This window comes from Marmota flaviventris, chromosome 17 (genome assembly GCF_047511675.1).
Source record: "Marmota flaviventris isolate mMarFla1 chromosome 17, mMarFla1.hap1, whole genome shotgun sequence".
Taxonomy (NCBI): Eukaryota; Metazoa; Chordata; class Mammalia; order Rodentia; family Sciuridae; genus Marmota; species Marmota flaviventris.
In genome coordinates, this window is record NC_092514.1 from 39,507,735 (window position 1) to 39,535,344 (window position 27,610).

General features: G+C 46.0%; 2 protein-coding genes across 5 annotated transcripts in view; one reads left to right on the forward strand and one right to left on the reverse strand.

Moving 5' to 3' along the window:
* Positions 1–5,676, reverse strand: part of LOC139702287 (T-complex protein 1 subunit zeta-2) — a 52,334-nt gene extending 46,658 nt beyond the window's left edge. The window contains exon 1 of one of the 2 annotated variants that reach the window (XM_071603032.1): positions 5,519–5,676. The gene's annotated coding sequence lies outside the window, so the exon portion shown is untranslated. The other variant, XM_071603033.1, reaches the window with a different exon arrangement.
* A 44-nt stretch (positions 5,677–5,720) lies between these two features.
* LOC114082781 (DNA ligase 3) lies at positions 5,721–26,913 on the forward strand. 3 transcript variants are annotated; one of them, XM_027923872.2, is made up of 22 exons: positions 5,721–5,810; positions 6,383–6,454; positions 6,798–6,838; positions 7,601–8,154; positions 10,793–10,936; positions 13,057–13,254; positions 14,127–14,278; positions 14,957–15,123; positions 15,253–15,330; positions 15,777–15,945; positions 17,661–17,816; positions 19,524–19,655; positions 20,314–20,393; positions 21,411–21,498; positions 21,866–21,943; positions 22,220–22,343; positions 22,933–23,075; positions 23,365–23,439; positions 23,845–23,991; positions 24,464–24,668; positions 25,033–25,112; positions 26,186–26,913. In XM_027923872.2, the coding sequence occupies exons 4-22, from the start codon at positions 7,605–7,607 to the stop codon at positions 26,417–26,419; spliced, it is 3,000 nt and encodes a 999-aa protein (XP_027779673.1). In that variant the 5' UTR covers positions 5,721–5,810; positions 6,383–6,454; positions 6,798–6,838; positions 7,601–7,604; the 3' UTR covers positions 26,420–26,913. The 3 variants fall into 3 exon arrangements, with proteins under 3 accessions (XP_027779673.1, XP_027779672.1, XP_027779671.1); XM_027923871.3 differs by lacking the exon at positions 6,798–6,838; XM_027923870.2 differs by lacking the exons at positions 5,721–5,810; positions 6,798–6,838 and having other exon boundaries at positions 5,994–6,454.
* The last annotated feature ends 697 nt before the right edge of the window (positions 26,914–27,610 follow it).

Consider the following 27,610-nt stretch of genomic DNA (forward strand, 5'->3'; position numbering starts at 1 on the left):
TGAGGGCCTTGTGCATGCAAGGCAGGCAATCTGTCAAAGGAGCTTTATCCCCTGCCCTGTGATTTTTGAATAGCTAGGAAATAGACATGGGGTGTCCTGATTATTCACCACCATAGTTTTGCTTTGAGACTCCAATAGAAGTTTTCCCCTCCAAAATGCACATGTGCACATTTGTATAAAAATTCAGTAGTTCCAGGACACCCCTGACCCCCTAGTATGGGTCCATAAGCCTCAGTTATTTCTCACTACTTTCACTCCTGCCACCGAAGCTGCCCTCATTTCTCCCAAAGCTGTCCTCATTTTTCACAGTAGCTACCTAACTCGTCTCCCGATTTCTGGATACAGGAGCCAGAGTGATAGTGATCCCGTTACTAAGCCAGATCATATCATTTATCGGTGCAGTGCAGTCCATTAGCTTCCCATTTCACCTGGACTAAAAGCTAGTGTCTTTATAATGGTTTAGGGCTCTGCAGGAGCTGTCTCTTTGTTGACCTCATCCTCTGCTCTTCTCAGTCTTAACTTGAGCCACTTTAGTTGTTCTCCCAATGTAACAAGCACATTCCGGCCTCCTAGTCTTTCCTTGATACTCCCTCTACCCTAGATCTGCATATGGCTCTCCCTTTCATTCACTTTTTTTTTTTTTTGTACTGGGGATTAGACCCAGGGGCACTCTACCACTGAGCTACATACCCTATCCTTTTTATTCTTTTTTTAATTAAATTATTTATTTACTCTAATTTGTTATACATGATGGCAGAATGTAACTCATTTCATATTACACAGACAGAGCATAATTTTTCGAGTCACTGATTATAAACAAAGTATACACAGATCTAAATGTAAAACTATCACCATTTGTGTCTTTTTATTCTTTATTTTGAGATAAATAAGTTCTTTCTAAATTGCTGAGGCTGTTTTCAAACTTGTAATGCTCCTGCCTCAGCTTCCCAAGTTGCTGGTATTACAGGCATGCACCACCACTCCCAGTTTTTTTCATTAATTCTCTTCTGAGTTTAGTTGGTGACCTTCCTGATCTTTATTTAAAACTGCAACTCTCCCCTCATTGTCCCACACCTCTGATCCTCTTCAGCTCCCTTCTTCTGCTTAGTACCCATCCATACCTTATAGCCTATGTACTTTACTAATTTGTTTGCTATGTCCCACACTAGCCTGTTAGCTTCATCAGGGTAGGAATTTTTTGCTGTATTCCAGGTTGGAGAATTGTGCCCAATACAGAGTAGGCATTCAATGAACACTTGACTGATTAATCCACAAAGGAGAGACTAAACTCTGAGTGGGACGAATGTACCCAGGCTGGAAGGTGGAGGAGAATGTACATTTACTGAAATACCTCTAAGGGCTAAACAGTTTGCAAGTTAATATTAGTCATCTCATTTAATTGTCATAAACAATCAGAAAAGTTATTTTATCCTTATTTCACTCCACCCAAAATGAAATATTTAAGTTTAAATCTAGCAAAATATGTACAAGATCTATATAAAGAATACTACAAAACTTTGAAGAAATCAAAGAACAAAATAAACGGAGATATTCAATGTTTATAAATAGGAGACTCAATACTGTCAAGATGTCAGTTCTTCCTCACTTGAGCTGAGGATTCAGTGCAATCACAAGAAAAATCCCAGCAAGTTATTTGTGAATATTAGCTTTAGGAAATGATCGTATAGTTTATATGAAGTAAAAGACCCACAATAGTCAACATAACATTGAAGAATAACAGTGTTGGTAGACCAACACCACCTGATATAAAGATTTATTATAAAGCCGAAGTGATCAAAATAGTGTGGTACTGATGAAACAAATAGATCAGTGGGGGAAAAAAATAGAGCCCAAGCTGGGTGCACTAGTGCTGTGATCCCAGCAACTTGGCAAGCAGAGGTGGGAAGATCACAACGTTCAAGGCCAGCCTGGGCAATTTAGCGAGGCCCTAAGCAACTGAGTAAGACCTTGTCTCAAAATAAAAAGGGCTGGGGGGATGTAACTCAGGGGTTAAGCACCCCTGGGTTCAATTCCCAGTACCAAAAAAACTCACCAAAATACATTAAAAGAAAAAAAAAAAAAAAAACAGATCCCAGAAGTAGACCCATAAATACACTAAAATGATCTTTGACAAAGGAACAAAAAAGCATGAGTTTTTCAAAAATTGTGTTCGTAGCCATGCGTGGTGGCACACGCAGCAGCTCAGGAGGCTGAGACTGAAGAATCCTGAGTTCAAAGCCAGCCTCAGCAATGGTGAAGTGCTGAGCAACTCAGTGAGACCCTGTCTCTAAATAAAATACAAAATAGGGCTGGGGATGTGGCTCAGTGGCTGGGTGGCCCTGAGTTTAATCTCGGGTACCCTCAACCTCAAAAATGGTGCTTGAATAACATAGACATACACATGCAAAAAAGAAAAGAATCAAAATAACAGACTATACACTCTTCCCAAAAATTAACTCAAAATGGATCACAGACTAAATGTAAAATGTAAAACTATCGCCATTTCATCAAGAAAACTAAAGGCCCAGAGAACAAGACAGATGAAGGTCACACAGGTTGAGGTGGAATGTGAATCTGTAACTACAAAGCTATAAAGGTGTTTTCCCCACCACACTTGACATTCTCCTTGGGAGAGCAATTCCCACCTTTTTTTTTTTTAGTACCAGGGATTGAACTCAGGGGTACTAGACCACTGAGCCACATCCCCAGCCCTATTTTGTATTTTATTTAGAGACAGGGTCTCACTGAGTTGCTCAGCGCCTCACAGTTGCTGAGGCCAGCTTTGAACTCACAATCCTCCTGTCTTAGCCTCCCAAGCTGCTGGGATTTCAGGCATGTGCCACCACACCCAGCCAGTTTCCATCTTTCTAAAGAGATGCAATTGCCAGCCTTCACACCTAGTTCCATTTCATAGGAGGGGACCTGAGTCAGAGATTATTGGGGTGCCATGGAGCTCTAATGAATCAAAACAATACTAAGAAGCCAAGTCTGCAATTATTGTCAAAGATACAACTTAATAAACATCTTTGTAAGGGATCTTTTTACTTTCTGTGTACTATATGCCCGGCACCATCAGGGAGGCTAAAAAGAAGCACAAGGCACAGATGCCACCCTCTGCAAATAGGTTTTAAATGTAGGGCTTTGCCATCTAATATGAAAATAGTGCATGCAGTTTCATATTTTCTAGTTGCCACATTGTCCAAAAAGTAAAACAGCTGAGATTAATTTTAATAATATATTTTATTCAACCCAACATTTCAAAAATTATTTCAACGTGTAATTAGCATACAGATATTATTAGTGAGATTTGACATTCTTGGGGGGGGGTATTTATTTATTGGTGTGTAGCTTTCACTTAACAGCCTCTCTCAAGTTGCATTAGCCACATTTCAAGTGTTCAAAAGCCATACGTGGCCAGTCATTATTACAGTACTGGATAGCACAGGATTAGGGGAAAAGATGGATACCAGTTAAGTGTTTCAAATCAAAATGTAGTCAATGCAGTGGTAGAGACGTTCAGGGTCACTGGAGTTAGGATGTAGGCCTCTGAGGCCTTCCAATTCTGAAGACTCTTATTCTGCCACATATCATAGAAAAGACAGAGAAGCTTTAGTCCACTTTGCACACTGGAATCAACATTAGCCTTGGTTAACCAAATTTAATACACCCAAAACAAAACTCATCCCTTTATTGGATGTACCTCCTCCTCCTCTCTTAATTTTTTAGTTCAGGTGATGGCCTCTATATGTTCACTCAAGTCATCCTTATTTCATAACAGATATATGAGCACTTCATCAGGGCACTCTCATCTCTCACATGGATTATCACAAGGGCCTTTAGGAGAATGACCTTAGGCCTGAGTCTAAGCAACTCCATTTTAAAAACTCCAGTTTAAAGCCAGCAGTCTCACCAGGCACACCCACAGAGCCCTCCAGTATGGCCTCAAACAAGTTACTTCCCCTCACCCTGGTGAAGCCCCTGGCAGGCTGACCTTGCCAGATAAGAGGGAAAGGCGAGAGGATCAGGGTGGAGACCACCAGACCAGATGTTTCTGACCCCAGGGTAAATGATGTCATGGAAAATTCCAGTGGACTGAAAGGGGGGTCAAAAGTCCCAGAATTTAGTATAAATAATAGAGCTGATGAACAGGGATTCAGCCAGCTGAAACAAGAATGCACTCGAGCTGGAAAGCCTGGTGAGGACCTAACATCCCATCAACTGACATAGTTTCCTGATCCTCTGCATGATCTTCACCCACTCTCAAACTCTACTGCCTGGTCTGGACCCTGGTGAGAGCCACAACTTCTCCCTACAACCCTCTCCTCAACCAGTTGTCCATTCCATGCCAGGAACAGCCTGCCTTGGTTCCAAAGCTGGTCACCCCAGTCTAAAGTGAGTGTGCATCAGCTGGACATAAAGCCTAAGGCTTGAGATTTTTTGGACTTAGCATGCAGAGGAAATGACTAGCCTATCATGATTAAGTGTTTTGCAGTGCTTAAAATTAATCTAGAATTGTTTGCTGTGAATTGATTATGTCTATTGCAGTGCCTAGCATTAAGGATTGTTGTTTTCTTGATTAAGAACCTATAGAGTGAAATTGTATTGAGTAATCTGAGTGAATAAAGCACTGAAAAGGGCAGAAGCCCTTGTACATTCTTTATTTCTCCCCGTGACCGCATACATTGCAATTTTGCGGCCCCCCCCCCCCCATAGCCTTCTATTTGGTTCCCTTGCCTCAGTCACTCCCCGACTAACAGTAATTAGTATTCCCTAGGTTCATTCATGGTTCACCTTCCCCTACAGAATGAAGGTCAAACTGTCACAAAGAATCCTCTTGGGTGGTGGTGCATGCCAATAATCCCAGAGACTTGGGAGGCTGAGGCAGGAGGATCACAAGCTGGATGTCAGTCCCATCAACTTAATGAGACCCCCTGTCTTAAAAAATTAAAAAGGTTGGGGTATAGCTCAATTGTAGGAAGCCCCTGGGTTCAGCTACCACTACCAAAAAGAGAAAAAAATAAAGAATCCCCTTAGATATCTGTTCTTTGTTTATGTAATAAGATCCAGCTGTTTGCCCTTTCTGGACCCTGAACAAGGTTACTTGCCTTCTCTGTCGCTCTTTTGTAAAAATAGCCAAGTAAAGCTGTCATAAAGCGGACTTGAGGTTTAGAAATGAAAGTACACTTTGAGGGCTGGGGTTGTAGCTCAGTGGTAGGATGTGAGGCACTGGGTTCGATTCTCAGCACCACATATAAATAGACTAAAAAATAATAAAGATTCATGGACAACTAAAAGATATTAAAAAAAAAATACACTTTGAACCATACCTAACCAAAGGGCTACTCTCCCCCACCGCTTCTTCACACGACAGCTACCTTCCACCTATCCGGTGTCTCTTTTCAATCCAGGAAGTTACTGCACAGTGGTAGGGCGTGACACGGCACAGAGGCAATACGGAAAAAGCCTGGATGACGCCACCTTTGCCAAGCTCACTGCAGTACAGTTTCTCAACCAGTACCTTTAAGGACTAGACGATCCCTGGCAATCTGGGGGCGTCCTCGCGGGGTTGGGGATCCCACTACCTCCACTTATCACAATCCCGACCGACCGGAATCCACACCAAGCACGTGGCGGGACCGGGGGCGGGGCCGGGTCACGTAGCTACGGCCTCGGTCGTTGCGCCTACGTACTGCCGCCAGCTCAAGGACCCGTATTTAAAGAGACAGGCTCTCCAACCGCCAGTGGGCTGCCTGCGGCCTGTGGGCGCCTGGTCCGGAGGCGAGTGGTGGTCGCTGGAGCCGGGGAGGCAGGTGAGGGGCTGCGCGGCTGGGCGCGCTGTGGGGAGGGAAGCGGGCCAGGGCCAGAGCCGGGGCCCCAGCGCAGTGCGGCCCGGGAGCCGCCACCGGCTCCTCCCCCGCCCGCCCGCCTGCGGAGCCTGGGGGCACACCCTCCGTGACGTGGCGGCCCCCCGGGAGCCCACGGGAGCCCGCGGCGCCCCGGGACCCCCAGGGGCCGCCCACTGCCGGCGCCTGGATGGATTTGGGAGCCTCTCGCGGCCGGCGGCTGTCCTGCCTGGAGAGCTCCGCAGAGACCCCGGACGGCGGCTGCGGCCAGGCCTTGGCGCTCTGATCCGATTCCGGATCGGGCCCTTTCATTATTCTCCTTTGCTTCCCCCGGGGGCCGCGGGGTGCTCTTGTAAGGATCGCGTTGAGGTCCAGCTTTCCTGAGCTGCTCCTGTGAGCCTCCTGGCCTTGCTCACCTCCGCGACGGTTCTTCAACTTCGGGGGGTTATGCAGTTCTTTGTGAATCTCACGAAACTTACTGATGTTCTCGCTCCAAAAACGTACATTGTCAAATATACATATTTTGTATGCATTTTCAGAGAGTTCAGAACTCCACCATTACCATCAGCCCGTCCATGGATTCTTTGTAATTTCCCCAACCACCCTTCGAGGTAGGTCTTGTTTTCCGTTTTAGAAGTAAGAAAACTAAGACGCAGAAGTTCAGAGATTCCACCAGGGTAACAGTTCTAAGCTGGATGGACTGGCCCTCCCATCCCTGATTCCTCAGTCCACCTGCTTTTCTCTGCACCGTGTTGCACTGCTGTAAGGCCCGTTTTTATTATAATGCAGTAGTAATTTCACTTCAAAGCACTGTGCAGACTAAAAATAATTCCCAGTGTATTTAAAATTAGAACAATAAAGTTATTTAAGTACAAATATAAAAAGGTCTGAATGAATCACCGTTGATAAACCACATGGATTGACTTATCAGTTCCTTCGATTCTGACCATCTAGTTGCTGCAGCATTCCCTGATTCAAGTTGCTGAATTAAACAGGTAATTGAAAAAAAAAAAAAAAAAAAACAGGTTAATTGCACATAGGGATCCTCAGTTTAAAGATTTAACTAAACTGCTGCACTGACTATAGTAGGAACCAACATTATTGAGTCCTTGCTGTGTGCCCTATTCTAAAGGCTTTACTCTTGGAACAAAAACCCCTTGAATTAGTTACTATTATTATACATGTTTTGTAAATAAGAAAACAGCTACAGAGAGGTTAAGTAATCCACCAAGGACACACAGCTAATAAGTGGCTTAGCTAGGATTTGAACCTGAACGGTCTGGTTCTGGGCTCTACTAAGTTGCCTCTCAAAAGAGGGCTTCTGTTTAGATCACGAATCTATATAGTGGTTTGTTTTCTGGGGATGGCATATGTATTACACTTCTAATTAAAACTTCATGAACATCATTTCATTTTTCTTGGTGATTAAAAAGAAACTTAAGGATTTTATAATGCTTAAAGGTCATCATCCATTATGAGTATAAGATTGTTGATGGCCTGAGAAAAAAAATTTATGTTATTTAGATTCTCTTCATTGTGATTTACTAGATGTATTTATGTACTTTAGATAATTGAACACCTTTTTGGAAACTGGATTTTCCCGTATTGGAACTCTGCTTCACTTAGGCAATGAGTCTTTAATCCTTTGGAAAGTGATTAGTCAGCATGGACTGTATGAGATTGTGGTCTTTGGGAAATTAGAAGCCTGGCTTCTCATTTACATCTCACATTTTGTTGTCTCCTGTCCTTTCATGTAGCTATATGACTTTGGCCTTTAAGATCCTCTTCCCAAAAAACTTGTGTGCACTTGGCCAAAGAGAACTGTGCCTGTTCCGAGAACAATATCACTGGCCTGACATAAGGAAATTCAGCCAGTGCTTGGAAACAGATCTGCTACGTGGGCGTTGCCTCCTCCAGGGAAGAAAGCCTGTTCTGTCATTCCAGGGAGCCCATCTAAGACCACGTGCCACCTGCCTTGTTTTCTTGCCAGAGTCGCATGTGGGACTCTGCAGTAGCCCCTGTGAGATGGCCGAACAACGGTTCTGTGTGGACTACGCCAAGCGCAGCACAGCCGGCTGCAAAAAATGCAAGGAGAAGATTGTGAAGGGCGTGTGCCGCATAGGCAAGGTGGTGCCCAATCCCTTCTCCGAGTCTGGGGGTGACATGAAAGAATGGTACCACATTAAGTGCATGTTTGAGAAGCTGGAGCGGGCTCGGGCCACCACAAAAAAAATTGAAGACCTCACAGAGCTGGAAGGCTGGGAAGAGCTGGAAGACAACGAGAAGGAACAGATCACCCAGCACATTGCAGGTGGGATGGGGAGGGGAGTAGGGCTTTCTTATCACACTGGGGCTGATGGAAAAAGGGAGGGGAGGAGAGCCCAGTTTTTTTGTTTTCCTTGGAGAGGGGTACTGTGGATTGAACTCAAGGGCACTCAACCACTGAGCCACATCCCCAGCTCTGTTTTGTATGTTATTTAGAGACAGTCTCACTGAGTTGCTTTGTGCCTCGCTTTTGGCTGAGGCTGGCTTTGAACTCAGATCCTCCTGCCTCAGCTTCCCAAGCTGCTGGGATTACAGGTGTGTGCCACCACGCCCGGCAAGCCCTTTTTTTGTTCCTTTTTTTCTTTAAGCTTTTAAACATTTTATTTGAAAATAATTTCAAACTCACAAGAGTATAAGAGTAAAAATAGTGCAAAGAACACTTACCTTCTGTAACCAGGTTTACCTACTGCTGAGTTTATTTCCTTTATCATTTGTGTTCATGTCCTCTCTTTACACATGCACATTTTTTAGTTTTTATCCACCCCCACCCCCAACCATTTAAGTAGGTTGCATACATAATGACCTTTTACCTTTGTGTGTGTGTGTGTGTGTGTGTGTGTGTGTGTGTGTGTGGTACTGGAGATTGCAGGCAGGGATGCTGTACCACTGAGTTGGATGTATTTATGAGACAAGTAAATTGCTGACATGAAATTGGTGATCCTCCTGCCTCAGCCTCCTAAATTGCTGGGATTACAGGCAGGTGCTGCCACACTTTTAAATATTTTAGTTCATGTATCTTAAGAACAGAAATATTATCTTCCAGGACCATAATATTTTTTCCCTGTGACTTATAATTCATTGTTGTACTTAATTTTGTCACTTAACAGCCCCTTCCAGCTGCTTTCTGTATCCTGTTCACCTTCATGTTTTTTTCTTTTTACTTGTTTTAAATATTTCATTCTCAGCATAATAAGAAACCCTTAGTCTTCTCTTGTGTGTGTCCTACCACAGTCACAGAATCTTGTACGTATCTTATGCCTTTTCTCTTAAGAGTCCAGGTTCCTGTTAGTGGAGAATGATATTAGAAACTCAAATCTAAAGTTGGGTATGGTAGCTCACACCTGTAATCCCATCAACATGGGAGACTGATGCAGGAGTTTGAGGCCAGACTTGGCAATTTAATGAGCACTGTCTCAAAATTTAAAAACTAGGTTAAGGGCACTGGGGATGTAGCTCAGTGGTAGAGCTCTGGCTGGCCAAAAGGTTTGGGGATGTGCCTCAGTGGTAGAGCACCCCTGGGTTCTATCCCCGGTACCTCCCACACACAAAAATCTGGATGCTACATGTTATCATCATCATGGGGTAGCTTAGCTTTTAAGCCCTTGGGACAGATAGAGCTAGAAAATACCTATGTGTACATACACGTAAACACACAAGTATTTATAGATACATGTGCCTATTAACATGTACGCACATTCATGCATATGTGCATATTGCATATTTAGAAATCTTACACCAGTACTTTCAAGTCCAATTAGTCAGTCCTCTTTGATCTTCAGCATCTGTAAAGTGATCCTTTTTTTTTTTTTTTTTTTCCTCAGTACTGGATATTGAACCCATTGGTATTCTTAACACTGAGTTACACCCCTGGCCCCACCCCATCCCCCCCTTTTTTTAAATATTAAGACAGGTTCTCGCTAAGTTACCCAGGCTGATCTCAAACTTGGTATGCTCCTGCCTCAGCCTCCTAAATTGCTGAGATTGCAGGTCTGTGTCACTCTGCCCAGTTTAATATTCATATCTTCAGTTAATCACAGTTCTTGTTGCTGTAGGAAGACTTGTAAATGGCTTTAAAAAGGGAATCTATCCTTGTTGAGAGGAAAAATAAAGGACTTATAGGAGAGGAAACTGTTTCCCACATGCTTCATTCTCAAGTTCCCCATCCAGTCTGCCCTGTGTCAGCCATTGGCCTCAGCCTTTGTTACCTTTACCCATCTCTCATTTAGAAGAAAAGAAACACAGGTAAACCATCAGCTGACCTCAGATGAGCCAACAGCTACCTATGCCAAACCAGCATGCTCTGATCTGTCTTCATTGTACTTTTTTATTCATCTGTAAATTGGGGCTATTCCATGGAGTTGTCCCCCAGTTTTATCTATCAAAATGCAATTGCTTGGCTGAGGATATAGCTCAGTTGGTTGAGTGCTTGCCTTGCATGCACAGGGCCCTGGGTTCATTTAAAAAAAAAAATGCAACTGTTGATTCTCTCAAGTCCTCTTAGTTCTGAAGATTATTTATTATATGTGGGATAAGAGGTGAAGAAAGTTGATGAAAATTTTAAGTTACTCTGGACTGGGGATATAGCTCAGTTGGTAGAGGGCTTGCCTCACTTGTATAAGACCCTGGGTTCAATTCCCAGCACCACAAAAAAAAAAAAAAATTAAGTTACTCATAGAGGTAAATGGTTAGTGGGTCTTTTGTCCCCAGAATCCTCTCCCTTTCCTTTCCCTTCACCTGGTATCTTACCACCTCCATTCAAGAAGACCTGCTTACCACTAGGCCATGTTGGGGCTCATGGGAGTGGCTTACCAAGCAAGCCTCTAAAAGAAGTTAATAATTTGGAATTTTTATGAGACCTTTCACTGGAGGATATTTTTCTTTTTTTGGGGGGGCGGGTTCTATAGATCTGTCTTCTAAGGCAGCAGGCACACCAAAGAAGAAAGCTGTTGTGCAAGCTAAGTTGACAACAACTGGCCAGGTGGCATCCCCAGGGAAAGGAGCGTCACTTGTCACCAACACCAATCCCCGAAAGTTTTCTGGCTTTTCAGGTAAGATAAGTTAAGGTCCTCTTATTTGACTTGTTGAAAATTTTGCTTTTTTGTCTCAATAATTTGCTTTCCTTGGGGCTCCACGTGTGTGGCCTGTCTTTGTATACTTTAATCTCTTGTGTCAGGAAGAGGTTTGTTTTGTTAAAACTTTTTCTATGTGAAGTTATTTCCTGGTTCAGACAGATTTTTATAACCGGCCCCTTTACTTCCTTATATTTTTGTAATGAAAAGACTTTGAGAAATTATCTTCCTAAACTTGCCTGAACTGGAGAGGAAAGTATGGTAGAAGAAGGGAGATACCCTGCACGGACCATATCCCTTAATTTCTGTTATTTCTTACAACTCTTTGTCAAAGGGTTGAAATGTTTGTGGTACGAGGAGCAAGAAGGAACAAAGGATCTAAGGGTATTAGCTTCTGTTTGGAAGCTGCAGCCTCGTCAGGAGGCATGTGCTCTGTGGAATCAGAGGGCTCTGTGTTCAAATCCCATCTCCCAAGGGTTGGATTATAGCAGGACAGGTGAACAGTAAAGTGTTTATTTTTTTTTCTTTCTCTTTATCCTATATACACATATAATCACATACATGTGGTTTCTTTATGTAACATAGAAGTACTGTTTCCTGGACCAAGGATTTAGGAAGATCTTGCTAGAATGAGAAGATCAGGATTGTTTGTTGGCCTTCAAAAACAGGTAGCTTTGGCCTAGGGGCTTTTATCTGGTCTTCAGTTAATTGTAGGAAATGTTCTTATAAGGCCTACTTTATGAACGAGAAAGCTGAAGTTTAGGTTCATGATAGAGTATGTGCATTGAAGTGTGGCTGTAGTCCCAGTGTTCTTTCACTCAAATCCTATACCTTTTTTATTGTTTTGAGACATTCTTGTAATTGACTCAGAGAAAATAATAAAGCTGTTTGGGAATTAAAAGAAGCTTGATGTGATTGAAAGAAGCCTGGACCTGAAGCTGGAGTGTTGGAGCCTGGTCCCAGCCCTGTTGCTTGACAGCTTGGAGCCCTGAGCAAGTCTTTACCTATCTGAGCTTCTGTGAATTGAGAGTGGCAGCATCTGCCTGATCTACTCCAGTGTTCTCCTGAGGACTATAGGAGATAACGTTGTAAAAATGGTGCCTGACTGTAGGATTTTTAGTATTTTAAAACCTTAGATTTGTACTAGGCCAAAGACAGAAATAGAGAAGAATCCAGGTGAAGATAAGGACAACATGAACCTGGAAGGGCCCTGGGTTTTTGGTTTTTTTTTTTTTAATTTGGAAGGAGTTGAGAGGAATGGGGTGTCCTTATGCTTGCAACCTTGCTGAACATCAATGCTTTTGAGATTTTGTTCTCTAAAATCCGATTTAGAGTCCAGGTCAGAGACAATCACAGATTTATAATTTACAAGCCCAGACAAGAAGCTTATGTCAGCAGACAGCTTGTTGATGGCCTTGCTTTTGCTTTGTAAATGAGCACAAGGAAGTGAGAAGGAATCACTAAAGAGTTGTTCAGCATTATTTTTAGGTATCTGGAGGAAAGTCCTGCTTATAAGCTACCTTTTAATTTGACAAACAGAAAGAACAGGCTGGAGTGGTGAGGGGAGGGAATGTTGGGAGTACACCACTGGGACCTGACTTTCTTGGTGGCATCCTTGTCCTGGCTCTGCCACTATGGAGGTAGGAGATCCTGGAAGTCATCTGCTCTTCTTGGGCCTGGATCCTCTCATCAGTAAGAGGATTTGCACAAGATAATCTTGAAGGTTCCTTCCAGCTCTGATAATCTATGAGAGCAGTAACTTCACATTGACTAACATGTCCCTTGATTTCTTCCCCTTTCTCAACCCAGCTTTTCTTTCTTCGGCTTTACAGTTGATGAGATCCTCCTGGTCAATCTTGGCACAGCCTGTGTTCCTCTCTGAAGCATTCACAGCTCCAGAGGGAGGGTGCCATTGCTCCTTAACCATTAATAGCTCTGAGATTTGGGGAAATGACCTTTAGAGGATACAGTGATGTCTACCCCAGGGAGCTCTTTGAAGGGACTGAGTGAAACTGTGTATAAAGCACCAACAGAATACCTGTGAGTTTCCTCCTTTCCCAGAAAGGCAAAATGAATCATCTTTGTTGTTTCTTCAACAGCCAAGCCCAACAACTCTAATCAAGCCCCCTCAAGCCCCACCCGCAAGACAAGTCTGTCCTCAAGCAAATGTGACCCCAAGCACAAGGATTGTCTGCTACGGGAGTTCAGGAAGCTGTGTGCCATGGTGGCTGATAATCCTAGCTACAACACGAAGACCCAGATCATCCAGGACTTCTTGCGGAAAGGCTCAGCAGGAGGTGGGGCCAGGAGCATCCTGAATGGGCTTTTCCCTTGAAAGCTCAGAGCCTTGGCTGGCTCTGCCATACATGTCGTTGCACAGGGTCCCATGCTTGGTTTAGTGCTCAGCTATTACTGTCTTAACATTCCTAAAATTTTGGCTAGGTGCAGTGGTGCATGCCTGTAATCCCAGGAATCGGGAGGCTGATGCAGGAGGACCGCAAGTTCAAAGCCAGTTTCAGCAAAAGCGAGTCACTAAGCAACTCAGTGAGACCCTGTCTCTAAATAAAATACAAAAATGGGCTGGGGATGTGGCTCAGTGGTCGAGTGCCCCTGAGTTCAATCCCCAGTACAAAAAAAAAAAAAAAAAAATTCTTAACAGTTTTGAACAACGGACCTCCCATTTGCATTTGCCACCAGACCCCTCAAATTTTGTAGCCTATTTTCAGAGACTGTGGCATCTTTCTTCTTCTGCTCTTATCCTATCCCTAGGAAGGCAGAAAAATTCATCTCATTCAACCAGTAGGAAAATTTACTATCCTGCATATTTAATTAAGTTTTTGTGAACTACATGCACAGCTTGGAATAGAATCTTCCAACTCTGTTTCTTTCATTCATGTAACATTCATGTCACTGAGCGTCTGTAAGTGTGCTCATCACTGGGGACATGAAGTCAAAGTCATGGCTCTGCCCTGTGAGAATTCATCCATGAGCTAAAGATGGGACAGGTGCAAAAACAGCCAACCACTGAATTCTGGCCTCTGAACTACTAGTGATCTGCACAGGGTACTGTGGGAGCACAGTGATAGATCTTTTTAAACCTCTGCTTCCTTGAGTTCATCCATTGTTTTAAGCTCTATTTCTCAAGAAGGGTTCCTTTTTTTCTCTCCAGATGGTTTCCGGGGTGATGTGTACCTAACAGTGAAGCTGCTGCTGCCGGGTGTCATTAAGAGTGTTTACAACTTGAATGATAAGCAGATTGTGAAGCTTTTCAGCCGCATTTTTAACTGTAACCCAGATGATATGGCACGGGACCTGGAGCAGGTCAGAGGGAGGGGGAGGGAGACTGTATTCCAGGTGGGGTTCACCAAGCCAGGCACCTGCAGCCATTTTTTTTAAATGGTTAGGCACATACTGTTTTAGGAAACTGAAATCTATTTGAGTAAGCTTCCGGTACAGGGGAAGCTGAATGTGAGGCTGCAGCTGTTAATGTCATAAGTTTCTGAGGACTGAACCCATACCACTGCTTAGCCACAAAAAGCCTTATCTCAGAAGTCAGGACTTGAGACTGTGCTCTGTCTCTTGTGGGGCCCTCATCTGGACTCTTTTTGCTTTCTTCCCCCATGGGCTTATCATTCATCATTGATCTGTTCGGGACTCCAGCCCCAGCCGCCAGTTCACATATGTAAACTTCCAAGAATCCTCACTATATGATGACTGCATTTACCTCTTAGCTCAAATTCATAAGCAGGAATCAAGTTGACTGGGCTTGGAATAGTGCTGTCTCTTCTCAGCTAAGCCAGGTGGGCATATTTTATGTGGAGAGATGCGCCCCATTTAGAACTGTTGATGAGATAGTCTCTGAGAAGTGAGGTAAATATGTTGAGTTGGGGACAGGAACTGTGACTGAAGTCTCTTGACTCCTCTTTAGTCCTGAGGTTTTGGGGGATACACCTGGCCACCCTGGGGTTGTTGCAGTGGCATTTTGGTTTTTGGAGACAGGGTGACGTGTCAGAGACGATCAGAGTCTTCTTTGAGCAGAGCAAGTCTTTCCCTCCAGCTGCCAAGAGCCTCCTCACCATCCAGGAAGTGGATGAATTCCTCCTGCGGCTCTCGAAGCTCACCAAGGAGGATGAGCAGCAGCAGGCCCTGCAGGACATCGCCTCCAGGTTGGGGAGCTGCCCCAAACAAGTCAGACCCAATGGGGATGAGCTCAGGGAGAGGGAGTTACTTGGGAAAAAAGGTTTGGGGGTGCAGAGCTCTTCAGAGATCAAACTGAATAGGCCTCATTCCCTTAGGTGTACGGCCAATGACCTTAAGTGCATCATCAGGTTGATCAAACATGATCTGAAGATGAACTCAGGTGCAAAACATGTGTAAGTATCGTCTCCTGGGACAGCCTAAGCTTCCTTTGTTCCCAGCTGGTATCAGGACTCTGGAGTCCTTCTCTGGATTTGAATCCTCATTCCACTTTGTTGCCTCCTAGGTTACCTAATCCTGTCTCCACCTCCATTTTCTTATGTGAAGTGGAGGTAACAATACCTTTTGCAGAGAGTTGTTTTGATTGAAAGTATGGAGCATGTTTAGTAAGCACAGAATGCAGCTTTTGCCCATTCCAGCCCCCTCTTCTGCTAAGGCTGCATCCTGATAGATAAAGGTCTCAAAAGACTGAATTGTCAGATTTTTCTCCTACTTTGAATCCTCAAGATACTTGAACACAACTGCATATTGACAGATGAGGGTCTCTCCCCTCTGAGAACAGATTGCTATCCAAAGCCATAGTGTCAAATGCAGGCGTCTTGGTTCCTTACTCCCTTGACAGGTTAGATGCCCTCGACCCCAATGCCTATGAAGCCTTCAAAGCTTCACGCAACTTGCAGGACGTAGTGGAGCGGGTCCTTCGCAATGAGCAGGAGGTGGAGAAGGATCCAGGACAGAGACGGGCTCTGAGTGTCCAGGCCTCGCTGATGACGCCTGTGCAGCCCATGCTGGTGAGGAGTGTTGCCCTGCCCTGCTGTGCACGTTGCACATCCCTTGGGGTGGGATCTGGTAGGGATGACTGTTGAGACTGGTTGCAGGGTGAGAGGATTTGGGGAAGGAAGAGAGGAGAGGCAGCAGAGTGTTGCTCTCTAGAAGTGAAGGCACAGGAGGAGACAGGTGATGGGTGTAATGGCCAGAACCCAGTTCCCACTCTACTACCAAGCAGCTGTGGAGTGTTCAACGAGCTACTTAGTCTCTCTTGGTTTTTAGTTTCTTTGTGGGAATGACATGTGAGACTTGAAGCACCTACCTAAAATAGCTTATCTGTCATACTTGAACTTGGGGCTGTGTTCAGGAACCCTGAGGTCCTTTGACCTGATGCAGGGTGGCTTGGAGTGGGCAGCAGAACCAGGCTCCCTATGATAGGGTAACTTGGGAAGGGAGAGGAAGCTTAAGGAAGAAAGACTAACTCCAACAAAGATCAGCTTGCACGTTTGCTCCTATCCTGAGAATGGGGATCTCCTCTGTGGCATTGGTTTTCCTGTGCAGCAGGACCCCGCGAATGCTGCCATGCCTACCACGAGGCCCTTTGGGTCTTCCAGCAGTGTATGGTGCTTTTTTGGGAACTCTCTTATGTGTTATTTTGAAATTTTGCCTTAGGATTCTTTGTTTGGAATAGAGAAATGTCCTCTCCCTACTAGGAGTGTGGAACAGCTGGCACTCCAACAGTGACATCTCCACAGGGACCCCCAGTCACCTGAAGTAGTGGCCTTTTGACTTCTGTAGGAATTCTTCTGGAGTGTGTTGTACAGCCTGACATTGGAAGAATGGCATGAGTTATATAGCTTAGTGGCTGAACACACAAGCTTTGGAGTTGAGCCTAAATTAAAATCTCACTCCTGCTGTGTACTAGCTGTGTAACCTTAAATGACTACTTAACCTCTTTGACCTTTAGTTTTCTCATCCATAAAATGAAAATGCTATCTATCATATAAGATGCCACATCAAAGATGAAGTGAGATTATGTATGTGACCTGACAAGAATCCCCAAAACAGTAACTGTTGTTTGGGTTAGGCTGGTACAGGTGTGAGAGTAATCACACCTCTGTCTGGATTGTCCTGTACTAGGGATCCCTGATCACTATCACCCTGCCAGCCTCATTGGCACCTACAGTCTCTACTCTGACCTCTGCCTGCCTCCTGTGCTGAGATAACTGATGTATTAACAAGCTCGAGGCCCTGCAGGAGCCTCAATTATTGATTTAAAAAATATTATTTCAGCGGAATTTTGTCTACAATAAATAGCATTCATCTTCCTCGAAACACAAGCTCCTGAGTCAGTGCTGGTAATGATTTGATACTCAGAACACAGTTTTGCCCAGCCTTTTTTTTTTAAACAGTTCTATAGAATAAGTATTGTTCCTTTCTTTGTTCTTAATTTTTTTTTTTTAAGTTGTAGTTGGACACAAACCTTTATTTCATTCATTTATTTTTATGTGGTGCTGAGGATGGAACCCAGGGCCCTGCATGTGCTAAGCAAGCGCTCTGCCACTGAGCCACAATCCCAGCCCCTGCCCAGCCTTTTTTATTCTCAGCTCTGTCCTTGCCCTGAGCATGCACCATGGGCAGTCAGTCCCAGAACCCAGATTCTGGCTGACAGCCCTATTCTGGGCTCTCTGGCTGTCTGTCATTGAAAATCTCCAGGCTTTGTTTTTCCCACCCCAAGGCCGAAGCCTGCAAGTCCATCGAGTATGCAATGAAGAAGTGTCCCAACGGCATGTTCTCTGAGATCAAGTATGATGGCGAGCGAGTCCAGGTGCATAAGAATGGGGACTACTTCAGCTACTTTAGCCGCAGTCTCAAGCCCGTCCTGCCTCACAAGGTATTGATCGCTTTCTGTTGGGACTGTCTTTCTCTTTCCTGCTGCTAAGAGTCTCAAGGCCAGCTTTCCATAGTCTCCCAGCTAGAGTTCACAATAAAGACTTTTTGTTTGTTTAATGAGTGGATAAATTCATTTTTGGAGTCTCAATAATGAAGGACTGCTCATCAGGGACAGCCAGAGTCCAGACATTGGTTGGTCAAGACAGAGCTCCCTGGGACAGTGATAACTCTCTCCCATGATGTTGTGATATGGAGCTTATTTGCTCAGTGGCTGTGCAAGTCTTTTGCATTTTTTTGTATCCTGTGTGCTTTAAGCTAAATTAAAGTTCATGTATAACATTCTTTCAACAAATATTTACCAAATGCATCTGTATTGTTGTAGTTAGTATGCAAATATCAGTGACCAAAAAGCGCATAAAAGCTTTGGCCTTCATGAAGCTTACATTCTGCTATAAACACAATACCATGGGGACAGCTGGGAGCCCAGATGCCTGCCCTAATTGGGGGAGGGGAGAAAATCTCATTCCTGAGCCCTTTTCAGTTCCTAGGGGCAAGTCATTGTAGGTGTCTCTAGGAAAAAGCAGCTGGAGTGCCCTGACCTTGCTACCCTCTTCTTTGGAGCTTTGACTCAGTTTTCCAGAGCCCCAGGGGTCAAGGAGATGCGTTCTACACTCTGTGTACTCCCTTTAGCCCTGCCTTCCTGCTGGAGCACTGGAACCAAGCAGTCAGGCTACATGTTTCAGGTGTTTGAAAGGAAAGCTGAGCAGTGGCCTCATGTGACACTTTAGTGCAGGGTCACATGTCCTGTGGGACTCTGTGCAGGTGCTCAGGAAGTGCCCTGGTGAGGTTGGTGTAAGATGGACACCTCATGTGACCCAGGAAGACAATTGAGCATCGCTTTCCAGCCCTTTCCCATACCAGATTCACTCATCCTTTGCTTTTCCTGTGTTGTGGGTTCTTAAAGGGCTGGATTATTGACAGGGAGTGGGACAGATGGGCAAGCCTTTCCTGATCCTGCTCCAAGCATTCTGGGTAGAGGCAGCCATGTGCCCTGCCCAGGTGGGGAGTAGAGCCAGAGATGTGCTTTCTGGTTCCCATTGCTGTTATCACTTGACAGAAAATACCTTGAGTTCTGATGGCACTTCTCTCTGACTAGAGTTGTTGAAGATTAAGGTTCTGCCTTTATCAAGACAAATCCAATTCCAGGCATACTCTCTTAATCTCTAGATGGCTCTGGGAGCAGATCTCCTACTTAGGGAAGATTCTGCTCACATTTTCCTTCCTGCTCTGGAGGGAGTTCATTTCTTTCTAACCAGTCTGTTCTCCCCATCCCAATTCTAAGCCTAATAACTATCTGTCTTCTAAAATAGGCTCTAATCTCTGCCCACCTGTTTTTCTTTCCTCCCCCACCCCCCACATCTGTCTACCTCCACCTCCTCCCCCAAATGCTCATTTTGTTTCTTCCAAATCTGAGCCTTCTCTACAGCCCATAGACAGTGTCAGCATGGGCTGACTTCTGCCCGCGTCTGAACAGAAATACTAAAGCAGCCACATCTTGTCCAGGTGGCTGACAGTTTTGCACATTAGCTGTTTTGCACAGAGCATGTTGCTCTGTGTTCCTTCTGAGGTCTGGCTTTGATCTCTATGGCTTGGCTTCGGGGTTTTGCCGCCTGTTCATCCCTCATCAAAGCTACTTTTCCACTTCCAGGTGGCCCACTTTAAGGACTACATCCCCAAGGCTTTTCCTGGAGGCCACAGCATGATTTTGGACTCTGAGGTGCTCCTGATTGACAACAAGACAGGCAAACCACTGCCCTTTGGGACCCTAGGAGTGCACAAGGTACTGGGTTAAGTCATTTGTGCAAAAATGCATGTGCTGTCTATCTCCAAAGGGAGTAATATGTTACTTAGGATAGGGCTTATTTTTTGTTTCTGAACTGTGTCTGAATTTAGTCTTGGGTTTAGTATTTTTTCCTCCATAAAAAGACTCTATTAGGAACTAATTTGTAATTGATTTTCATTCAGTTCTGTCAGTCAGCTTTCCGTAACTGTAATAAAATACTTGAGCTAATTTATAAAGAGAAAACTTTTATTTTGGCTCATTGTTCCTGAGGTTCCAGGCCAAGATCTGAGGAGCCCATTGCTTTGAACCGAGTCATGGTAGAGCAAAACCACATGGATCACAAGCCAGGGAACAAAGAGAGAAGAAGGGGCCAGAGTGCCAGGATACCCCTTGGGGACATACCCACAATGATCAAAGTACCTCCCACAAAATTCTACTGTCTCTTACTAATACCTTCCTGGGACCAAGCCTTTATCACCTGGGCTTCTGGTGAACATTTACAATCCCAACTATAGCGAGCCCCGTCTGCTGTTTGCCCTTATGGCCCAGGTTCTTCTGGGCAGAAATAGAATTATCAGGTGCTTCAGGAAGCCTTCAGAAGTGGATTGGTACTCCCCATCTCCCCATTTTTTATGCCCTCTTTTTGTCTTTACAGAAAGCTGCTTTCCAAGATGCTAATGTCTGCCTGTTTGTTTTTGATTGTATCTACTTTAATGATGTCAGCTTGATGGACAGGTGAGTTGACTGGTTTCGTGGTTTTTTTTTTTTTTTTTTTTTTTTTTTTTTGGTGCTGAGGATCTAACACAGTTTCTTGTGCATGCTAAGCATGTACTCTGCTACTAAAGTACACCCCGAGGCCTGGCTAGCATCCTTAAACCCAGGAACCTATTTTAATTTCCTAGGTAAGAATGTAGGGGGTTCATTGGGAAGGAGGGGATGGGAAGTGGCTAGCATATGTGCCTTTGTATCCATGAGCTTGGCAGGGGCAAGAGCAGGAGGGAACTGAGAGGTAGCACAGTTGCTACAAATCAATTCCCCATCCATTGTAAGGAAGACTTACCTCTGTGAGCTTAAGTCTCAGAGGAAACCCAAATCCCAAACAAATCTCAGTCTGCCAAAGCAAGATGGACTGTTGAGAGACACAGAAGGTGAACATAGCAGGGTTTCAGTTTATTCTCCAGTGACACCCCTCAGGCATAATGCAAGTGCTTTTCTGCTCAGAGGTTTTGATTTCAGGAGAGACTGGCAGTAGGAAACTCCCTATTGATGCTAGGGGTGGCTGTGGTGGGACTGTCTTGGGAAGAGCTAGCAATCCTGACTTAGCTGCCTTTAAAGGCTTGGGCCCAAGAAACCAGCATCCTGAGGCCCGACAGCCTGCTGACCCAAGGACCCGACAGCCTTGGGGTTAGGGTGAAGCAAGGCAAAAAAATACCCAAGTGGGAGTCATTTTTCAAGTGAGACCATATTTTGTATAATCTGGGCTAGAGGCCAGATCTCCCTTGGCTCCATAAAGTAGAAATAGGAACTACAGCTATGAACTGGCTAACTGGTTCCATTCCCCTGCTCACAGTTGTCCATCTTCAGTCAGGATGGAGCCCTGCAGCCTATGGCAGCAGAACTGTCACACATGAGGGCTTTAGTTCACGTCAGACCCTCTCATGCAGCAGCAATTTTATCATTGTGCTCCTTCCCTCCTCAGAACGGCTGCTAGGGGTGGGAAGATCCCTCCCTCAGCTTTCCTGTCCCCTTTAGGCCTCTGTGTGAGCGGCGGAAGTTTCTTCATGACAACATGGTTGAAATTCCCAACCGGATCATGTTCTCAGAAATGAAGCAAGTCACAGTAAGTGAAGAACCTACTCTAGACAGGGTCATGTGGCTTAAAAGCAGGACACAGAACCCCTTGCGCAACAAGTGTGACAGACTGAGTCTTACTTGTCCTTCTGGGGGTGGCTGATGTGTTTGCCTTTGTGTCTGTTGTCTGTTAGTTACCCAGGAGGACAGGGCATGGAAGTCCTTCCTAGGTAAGCACCCTGTGCCTCCAAGCCACTGCTGCTCTCTGGTTGAGAGGCTCCCTGGTTTACAAATCCCTTGTCCCTAGTATTCAAGTTAGGGCGTTTCCAGTGGGTACTCGACTAGCATGCCGTCGCTGCGTTCCTGTGCCATCGTCTTCTCACACCATCTTCAACATCTCTCCTGCTGTCCCTCAGAAAGCTTCAGACTTGGCTGACATGATAAACCGGGTGATCCGGGAGGGCTTGGAAGGGCTGGTGCTGAAGGATGTGAAGGTAAGGTCATCACAGCTGTTGCTTTCCCCTGAGCCTTTCCTGTCCTGGACAGATGGCAGTGCCATCTGAAGAGGTGGGGGTGGAAGCTGAGGGAGGGGGATCCTTTCTGGGGCTTGACAGGTCTGTTCTGGATTAGGGGGATGGGTTTTATACATCTCCTGAGGAGCCTGGAGTCCAGGGCCCTTCCGGTGTGGGCTGGTGTGCAGCAGTGAAGAGCTAAACCCCTGCCTCAGGGAGTTTCCATTGTACTTTGTGTTCTCTTTCATGTCCCCTCAGGGTACATATGAGCCTGGAAAGCGGCACTGGCTGAAAGTGAAGAAAGACTATTTGAATGAGGGGGCCATGGCTGATACAGCTGACCTGGTGGTTCTTGGGGCCTTCTATGGACAAGGAAGCAAAGGTCAGGGTGACTGCTGGTCCCTGTAGTGGTTCTCTTGGAAAGTGCCATGTCAGAGAGGCTGGCCTTTTTCCTGGCTTGATCTGCCAGCATGGGCCTGGGAGCTATGGACTTGGCACAGTGAACTCTAGCAAGAATCCCCTGAGCTGTCCTGGCACAAGGAGGCTTACCACAAGCTATTTCATCAGGGCCAGTTTTTCCTTTTCAGGGAAAATCTCTCCTAACTGGAAGGAAGCTGGCGTCTAAGAAATTAATACTTTTTAGGTGATTTACTGTATGACAGGCACTATTCAATTCGTAGGGCCCAGCAAGTTGGGTGTGATTACCCCTAATTTATTATAGAGGAAATTTGAGTTCATACAGATTGAAAAATCACACACTTAGAGCAGGTAGCTCAGTGGTGGAATACTTGCCTAGGAAACTCAGGGCCCTGGGTTCAATTACACAGCTAAGAAGAGGTGAACTCTGGCACCCTGATGCCAAGGGGACCGCTTCCTCTCCACGAGGTTGCCTCTCATGGGACTTGTGGGGTTGGCAGAGGTGGTTTTCTGCTATTCACACTCAGCCCATATTCCCCACCCGTACCCTGCAGGTGGCATGATGTCAATCTTCCTCATGGGCTGCTATGACCCTAGCAGCCAGAAGTGGTGCACAGTCACCAAGTGTGCAGGAGGCCATGACGACGCAACCCTTGCCCGCCTACAGAAGGAACTGGACATGGTGAAGATCAGCAAGGTGAGCAAGGGACCCTGTTGATCCTGGCTTCTGATGGGCTGTTATGAGGCAGACGCTGCGCTTTGAGGACTGCAGATATCATTTATCTCCTCCCCAGTAAGGAGAGTGCTGTTTGGAGTGCCCGCCTTGTAGACAGTGGCCTGCATGTCCTGGAGGCCTCACTCCCTTTGAGCAGGGAGGATTACATGGGTGAGGAGTTGGTCACATCTCACAATTTCATTACCAAAAGAGGGGTTTAAGCCTTGTTGCAGCTTAGGAACAGCCCAGAACAGCATCTTTCTTCCTCCAGGATCCCAGCAAAATACCCTCCTGGCTGAAGATAAACAAGATCTACTATCCTGACTTCGTCGTTCCAGACCCAAAGGTATCAGCCCAGTGGCTTGGGGTCTTCTAGCCTACAGAATCAGTTTGCAAATTAGTTCTCTAGGGCCACAGAGAAGTTATCCGAACCTCACAGAAAGTCACCTTAAGATGGGGATCTGGATTATTCAGCCAAGTGAGAAGCCTAGGGATGACCGGTCACCGCTGAGGAATTGTCTTCAGTGGAGGAAGATAATACCCACCCCCTCGTCACAGAGGGTCTGTTCTAATGGGAGCTGGCCTAATCTCTAAATAATGAATTCACAGAAGAGGCAGGACTAGCACCCAGGTCTCCTAGCTGCGAGCCAGAGCCTCTGTGTTTTGACTCATTCTGTTTCGCTTCTGGCTGATGGGAGATGTTTCCTTCTCAACTAGAGATGACCTGACCTTCCTGCCTTGCTCTTGACAGAAAGCTGCTGTATGGGAGATCACAGGGGCAGAATTCTCCAAATCTGAGGCTCACACCGCTGATGGGATATCCATCCGATTCCCCCGCTGCACCCGAATCCGAGATGACAAGGACTGGAAATCTGCCACTAACCTCCCCCAACTCAAGGTGCCAGCTCTCAGGCTGCATGTTTGTCCTCCAACCCCATCTCAGTCTTAGAACCTTGAGCATCTGGCCTATTGACATGTCCTGTCTTCCTCTTGACCCCATTCCACTGATATAGCAAGGAGGGCAAGTAAAGGGAGACCAAACTGGCATGAGGGCCCTTCCCACCAGCTCCAAGTAGATGGTCTCACTTTCTTCAGGATCCCCTGAAAGGCCCTTGGTCTAGCTGCCTCATGAGGCCTTGCCCAAGTCCTTTGCTGATTAAGAGCTGGAGTCAAGAGAACAGGGATTTGTACCAGTTACTCGGGTGAAGGCTCCATGTTGGAAAAGCACCAAGGAAGCCACCTCCTTTTCTCCTTGCTCTTTGTCTTTCTCACCTGTTTCCCCAGCCACGCGTGCCTAAAACAGACCACACAGCACCCTCTGAGGCGTGTCTGGGGAAGGGAGTGATAGCACCTGACCTTCTCCTCCTCAGGAACTGTATCAGCTGTCCAAGGAGAAGGCCGACTTCACTGTGGTGGCTGGAGATGAGGGAAGCTCCACTACAGGAGGCAGCAATGGCGAGAACGAGGGCACTTCTGGGTCTGCTGCATCCCGCAAGGTCCCCAGAGCCTCCCCCAACAAACCCTTTCCCAGTGCCCGGAAGGCTGAAGGGAAGCTGAGGATCCCCAACAGCAAAGGTAGCCAGGATAAAGAAGGGGGTCCGGGGGGCGTAGGGGCAGGGACCCAATCTCACATTCCAGCTCTGAGAACATGTGATCATGTATCCACTGCAGCTGACAATGATCACATTCCTAGTGTGTGTCCAGCCATGGGCCAGAAGCTGCTCTGCTAGGCACCCCTTATCAGCTCAGCAAACCTGAATGATAGTGCACCAGAGAGCTGGTGTGACTGGGGACTAAGCCACTTTTAAGCTAAAGCATTGGGCTGATAACTCTTCCCTCTCATCCATGCTCATGGCAGGGGAAGGATCTGGCCCAACTTTAGGAACCATGATCAGCAGTTCTTACTCTCCTAATTCTCATCCACAACTTTGTCCTGCAGGCAATAAGCCTACCACAAAGTCTTCAGTGAAAGTTGGAGAGAAGAGGAAAGCTACTGATGAGATGCCATACCAAGCAAAGGTGAGTGCAATGACAATGCAGAGGCAGGCCAGTTTGGCCAGGGCCCAGCGTTTCCAGCCTTGTGCACATGAACTTTGAAAGATGAGCAGAGGAGTTGGGGGAGGCTTGTTAAGCCCTTCCCCTCCCACAGCTGCTCCTCCCTCAGGCAGGCCAGCGTGCAGCTACTCCACACTGTGCCCTCTGGTTACCTTGCAGAGGCGGCCAGCCAGCCGGCAGAGAGGAAGGAGAGCTGTGCCAGCAGGCAGGAGATAGAGCCCAGCTGCCAGTCCCCAGTCAAATTTACATTAAAGGGGAGAAAGCCCAGTCTGGGTGTGGGGTGCAGCGTGAGTCTGTGGTTGGGGGAGCAGGTCCAGCCAGCAAGGAGGGAGAGTGAACTGCCTTGATGACTCTCCTCCAGTGGAGGAGCCTTTTCCCTTTATGCTCTGTCAGTCTTGTTTGGCAATATCTGTTGAGCACCTGCTGAGGCCAGGAGCTGGGTTAGCACTGGCTCAACCCCGAGGAACTGCTGGCCCAAGGGGTGGAGGGAGAAGTAAAGCTAATCCCTAGAATGATTGTGCCCCCCCCCCCAAGAGAAGCACAGAAGTCTTGACAACTCATAACATGAACCCAGTTCCCAGCAGACCAGTAGAAACCATTTCCTTCTCTTGTCCCTTCCTTGAAGCCCTTGAACCTATGCATAGTAATGAGCAAGACTACTGACCCTGCAGTCTACCCACCTGTGCAGTGGACTGTGGTCTTTAAGGGCAGGTCACTGAGTCACAGCCACTGGTTGGCTCCTAGAGACACATCCTTTTCCCATATCTAGGTCTCAAATGTTGGAACCCATCTCCTCCTCCTCATCACCTGGCAGGGAAGGGAGGAATGTCAGGCCTGTGTCATCCAGAGTGACTGGAGGATTTGGGGGCGGGGGGCAGATTGGCACCAGTGTCTTTTCTCCAGGATGCACTTTCTACTTAAGTCCTAAACTAGGCTTCCTCCATCTCTGGCTCTTGTCCTAAGTGAACTGTATTATACTAAATTGGGTAAAGACCCACCTGCATGCCAACCCCACCCTGACCCCTCTGTGTTTGCAGGTGCTGCTGGACGTCTTCACTGGGGTGCGGCTCCACTTGCCACCCTCCACCCCAGACTTCAGCCGTCTCAGACGCTACTTTGTGGCATTTGATGGGGACCTAGTGCAGGAATTTGACATTGCCTCAGCCACACATGTGCTGGGTAGCAGGGACAAGAACCCTGAGGCCCAGCTGGTCTCCCCAGAGTGGATTTGGGCATGTATACGAAAACGGAGGCTGGTAGCTCCCTGCTAGGACTCAGGTCTTCCTGCCCCCTTGGGACATCCTCTCCCTTACCACACTACTCTACCAGCCTTAGCCTGGAGGCAGGTAGGTGGAGGAACAGGAGGATGTCCTTTCATCTTCAGGCAGCAATCTTCCAAAATCTGCCAAGTCTTCTGGAGTAGGAATTATTTGCTGTGGGCACAAGTCAGTTTCTCTTGCTGTTTAAGCAGATCTCAAATCTGGGTGCTGGCTTTGTCACTTTTGTTTTCTTCAAAAAGCTTAGTTATTTTTATAAATGAAACATCCTGCAGCATCTGTCCTTCCCCCCACAATTCCCTTAGTTTCCTTAGTGGTCAAGGAGTGAAGGCTGGGCTACTAAAGCTGGCAGCAGACTTCTCGCTGCCTCATTTTACTTCCATTCCTTTTAAAGCTGTATTTAAAAGACCACCCCAAGATATGCATCTTACATTTGGCAAAACTTAACTATCTTTTGAAAGAGAACAAAATTAATTTTGATGACTTTATTCTCTGTGTTCTCTATTACAGGGGAGGGACTAGGATTGGGTGGAAATGAGGCCTGTATATGGGGAGGGAGGTTATTTGGGCTACTAGGGTGGGGTTATAGAGGCTCCAAAAAGATAAACCTGCCTTCTCAAAATCTGGAAACAACTGCCTTTTAAGAATACAAATCCACACCTCAGTACAAGTCTACATGCCCTGCTTACAAAGACCTGCTAGCTCCTGTGCCACCTGTGACTGATTTGTTTGAAGAACAAAAGGAAAACAGTTTGTATAGATGAGTGGTACCAGTAGCTAGTTTTGCAGCAATGGATAAAATGGAAATATCCTCTGAATCTACATATGATTGTTGAACATTTGAAATGTGACAAGTGTCGGGTGCAGTGGTGCACACCTAAAGTCCTAATGACTCAGAAGGCTAAGGCAGGAGAATCACAAGTTCAAGGCCAGCCTTAACTCAGTGAGGTCCTAACTTAGTGAGACCTTGTCTCAAAAAATAAAAAGGGTCGGGATGTGGCTCAGTGGTAAAGCATCTCTGAGTTCAATCCCCAGTACCCACCCTCCAAAAAAAGTGGCTAGCATAACTTAGGAACTGAGGTTCTTTTCTTAATTCAAATGGCCACAAGTCAGTAGTGACCAACACAATGGACAGGTATAGACAGACCTGCTTCAAGTCAATAGTCGAAATTTAATAGCTATAAC

Bases quoted from the DNA above. Each gene is read 5' to 3' on its own strand.
- LOC114082781 (XM_027923870.2), top strand. From the start codon at position 6,291: ATGCAGTTCTTTGTGAATCTCACGAAACTTACTGATGTTCTCGCTCCA. The intron at 13,255-14,126 runs GTGGGGCCAGGA...TTTTCTCTCCAG, and splicing joins GCGGAAAGGCTCAGCAGGAG to ATGGTTTCCGGGGTGATGTG. The intron at 23,076-23,364 runs GTGAGCAAGGGA...TTCTTCCTCCAG, and splicing joins ACATGGTGAAGATCAGCAAG to GATCCCAGCAAAATACCCTC.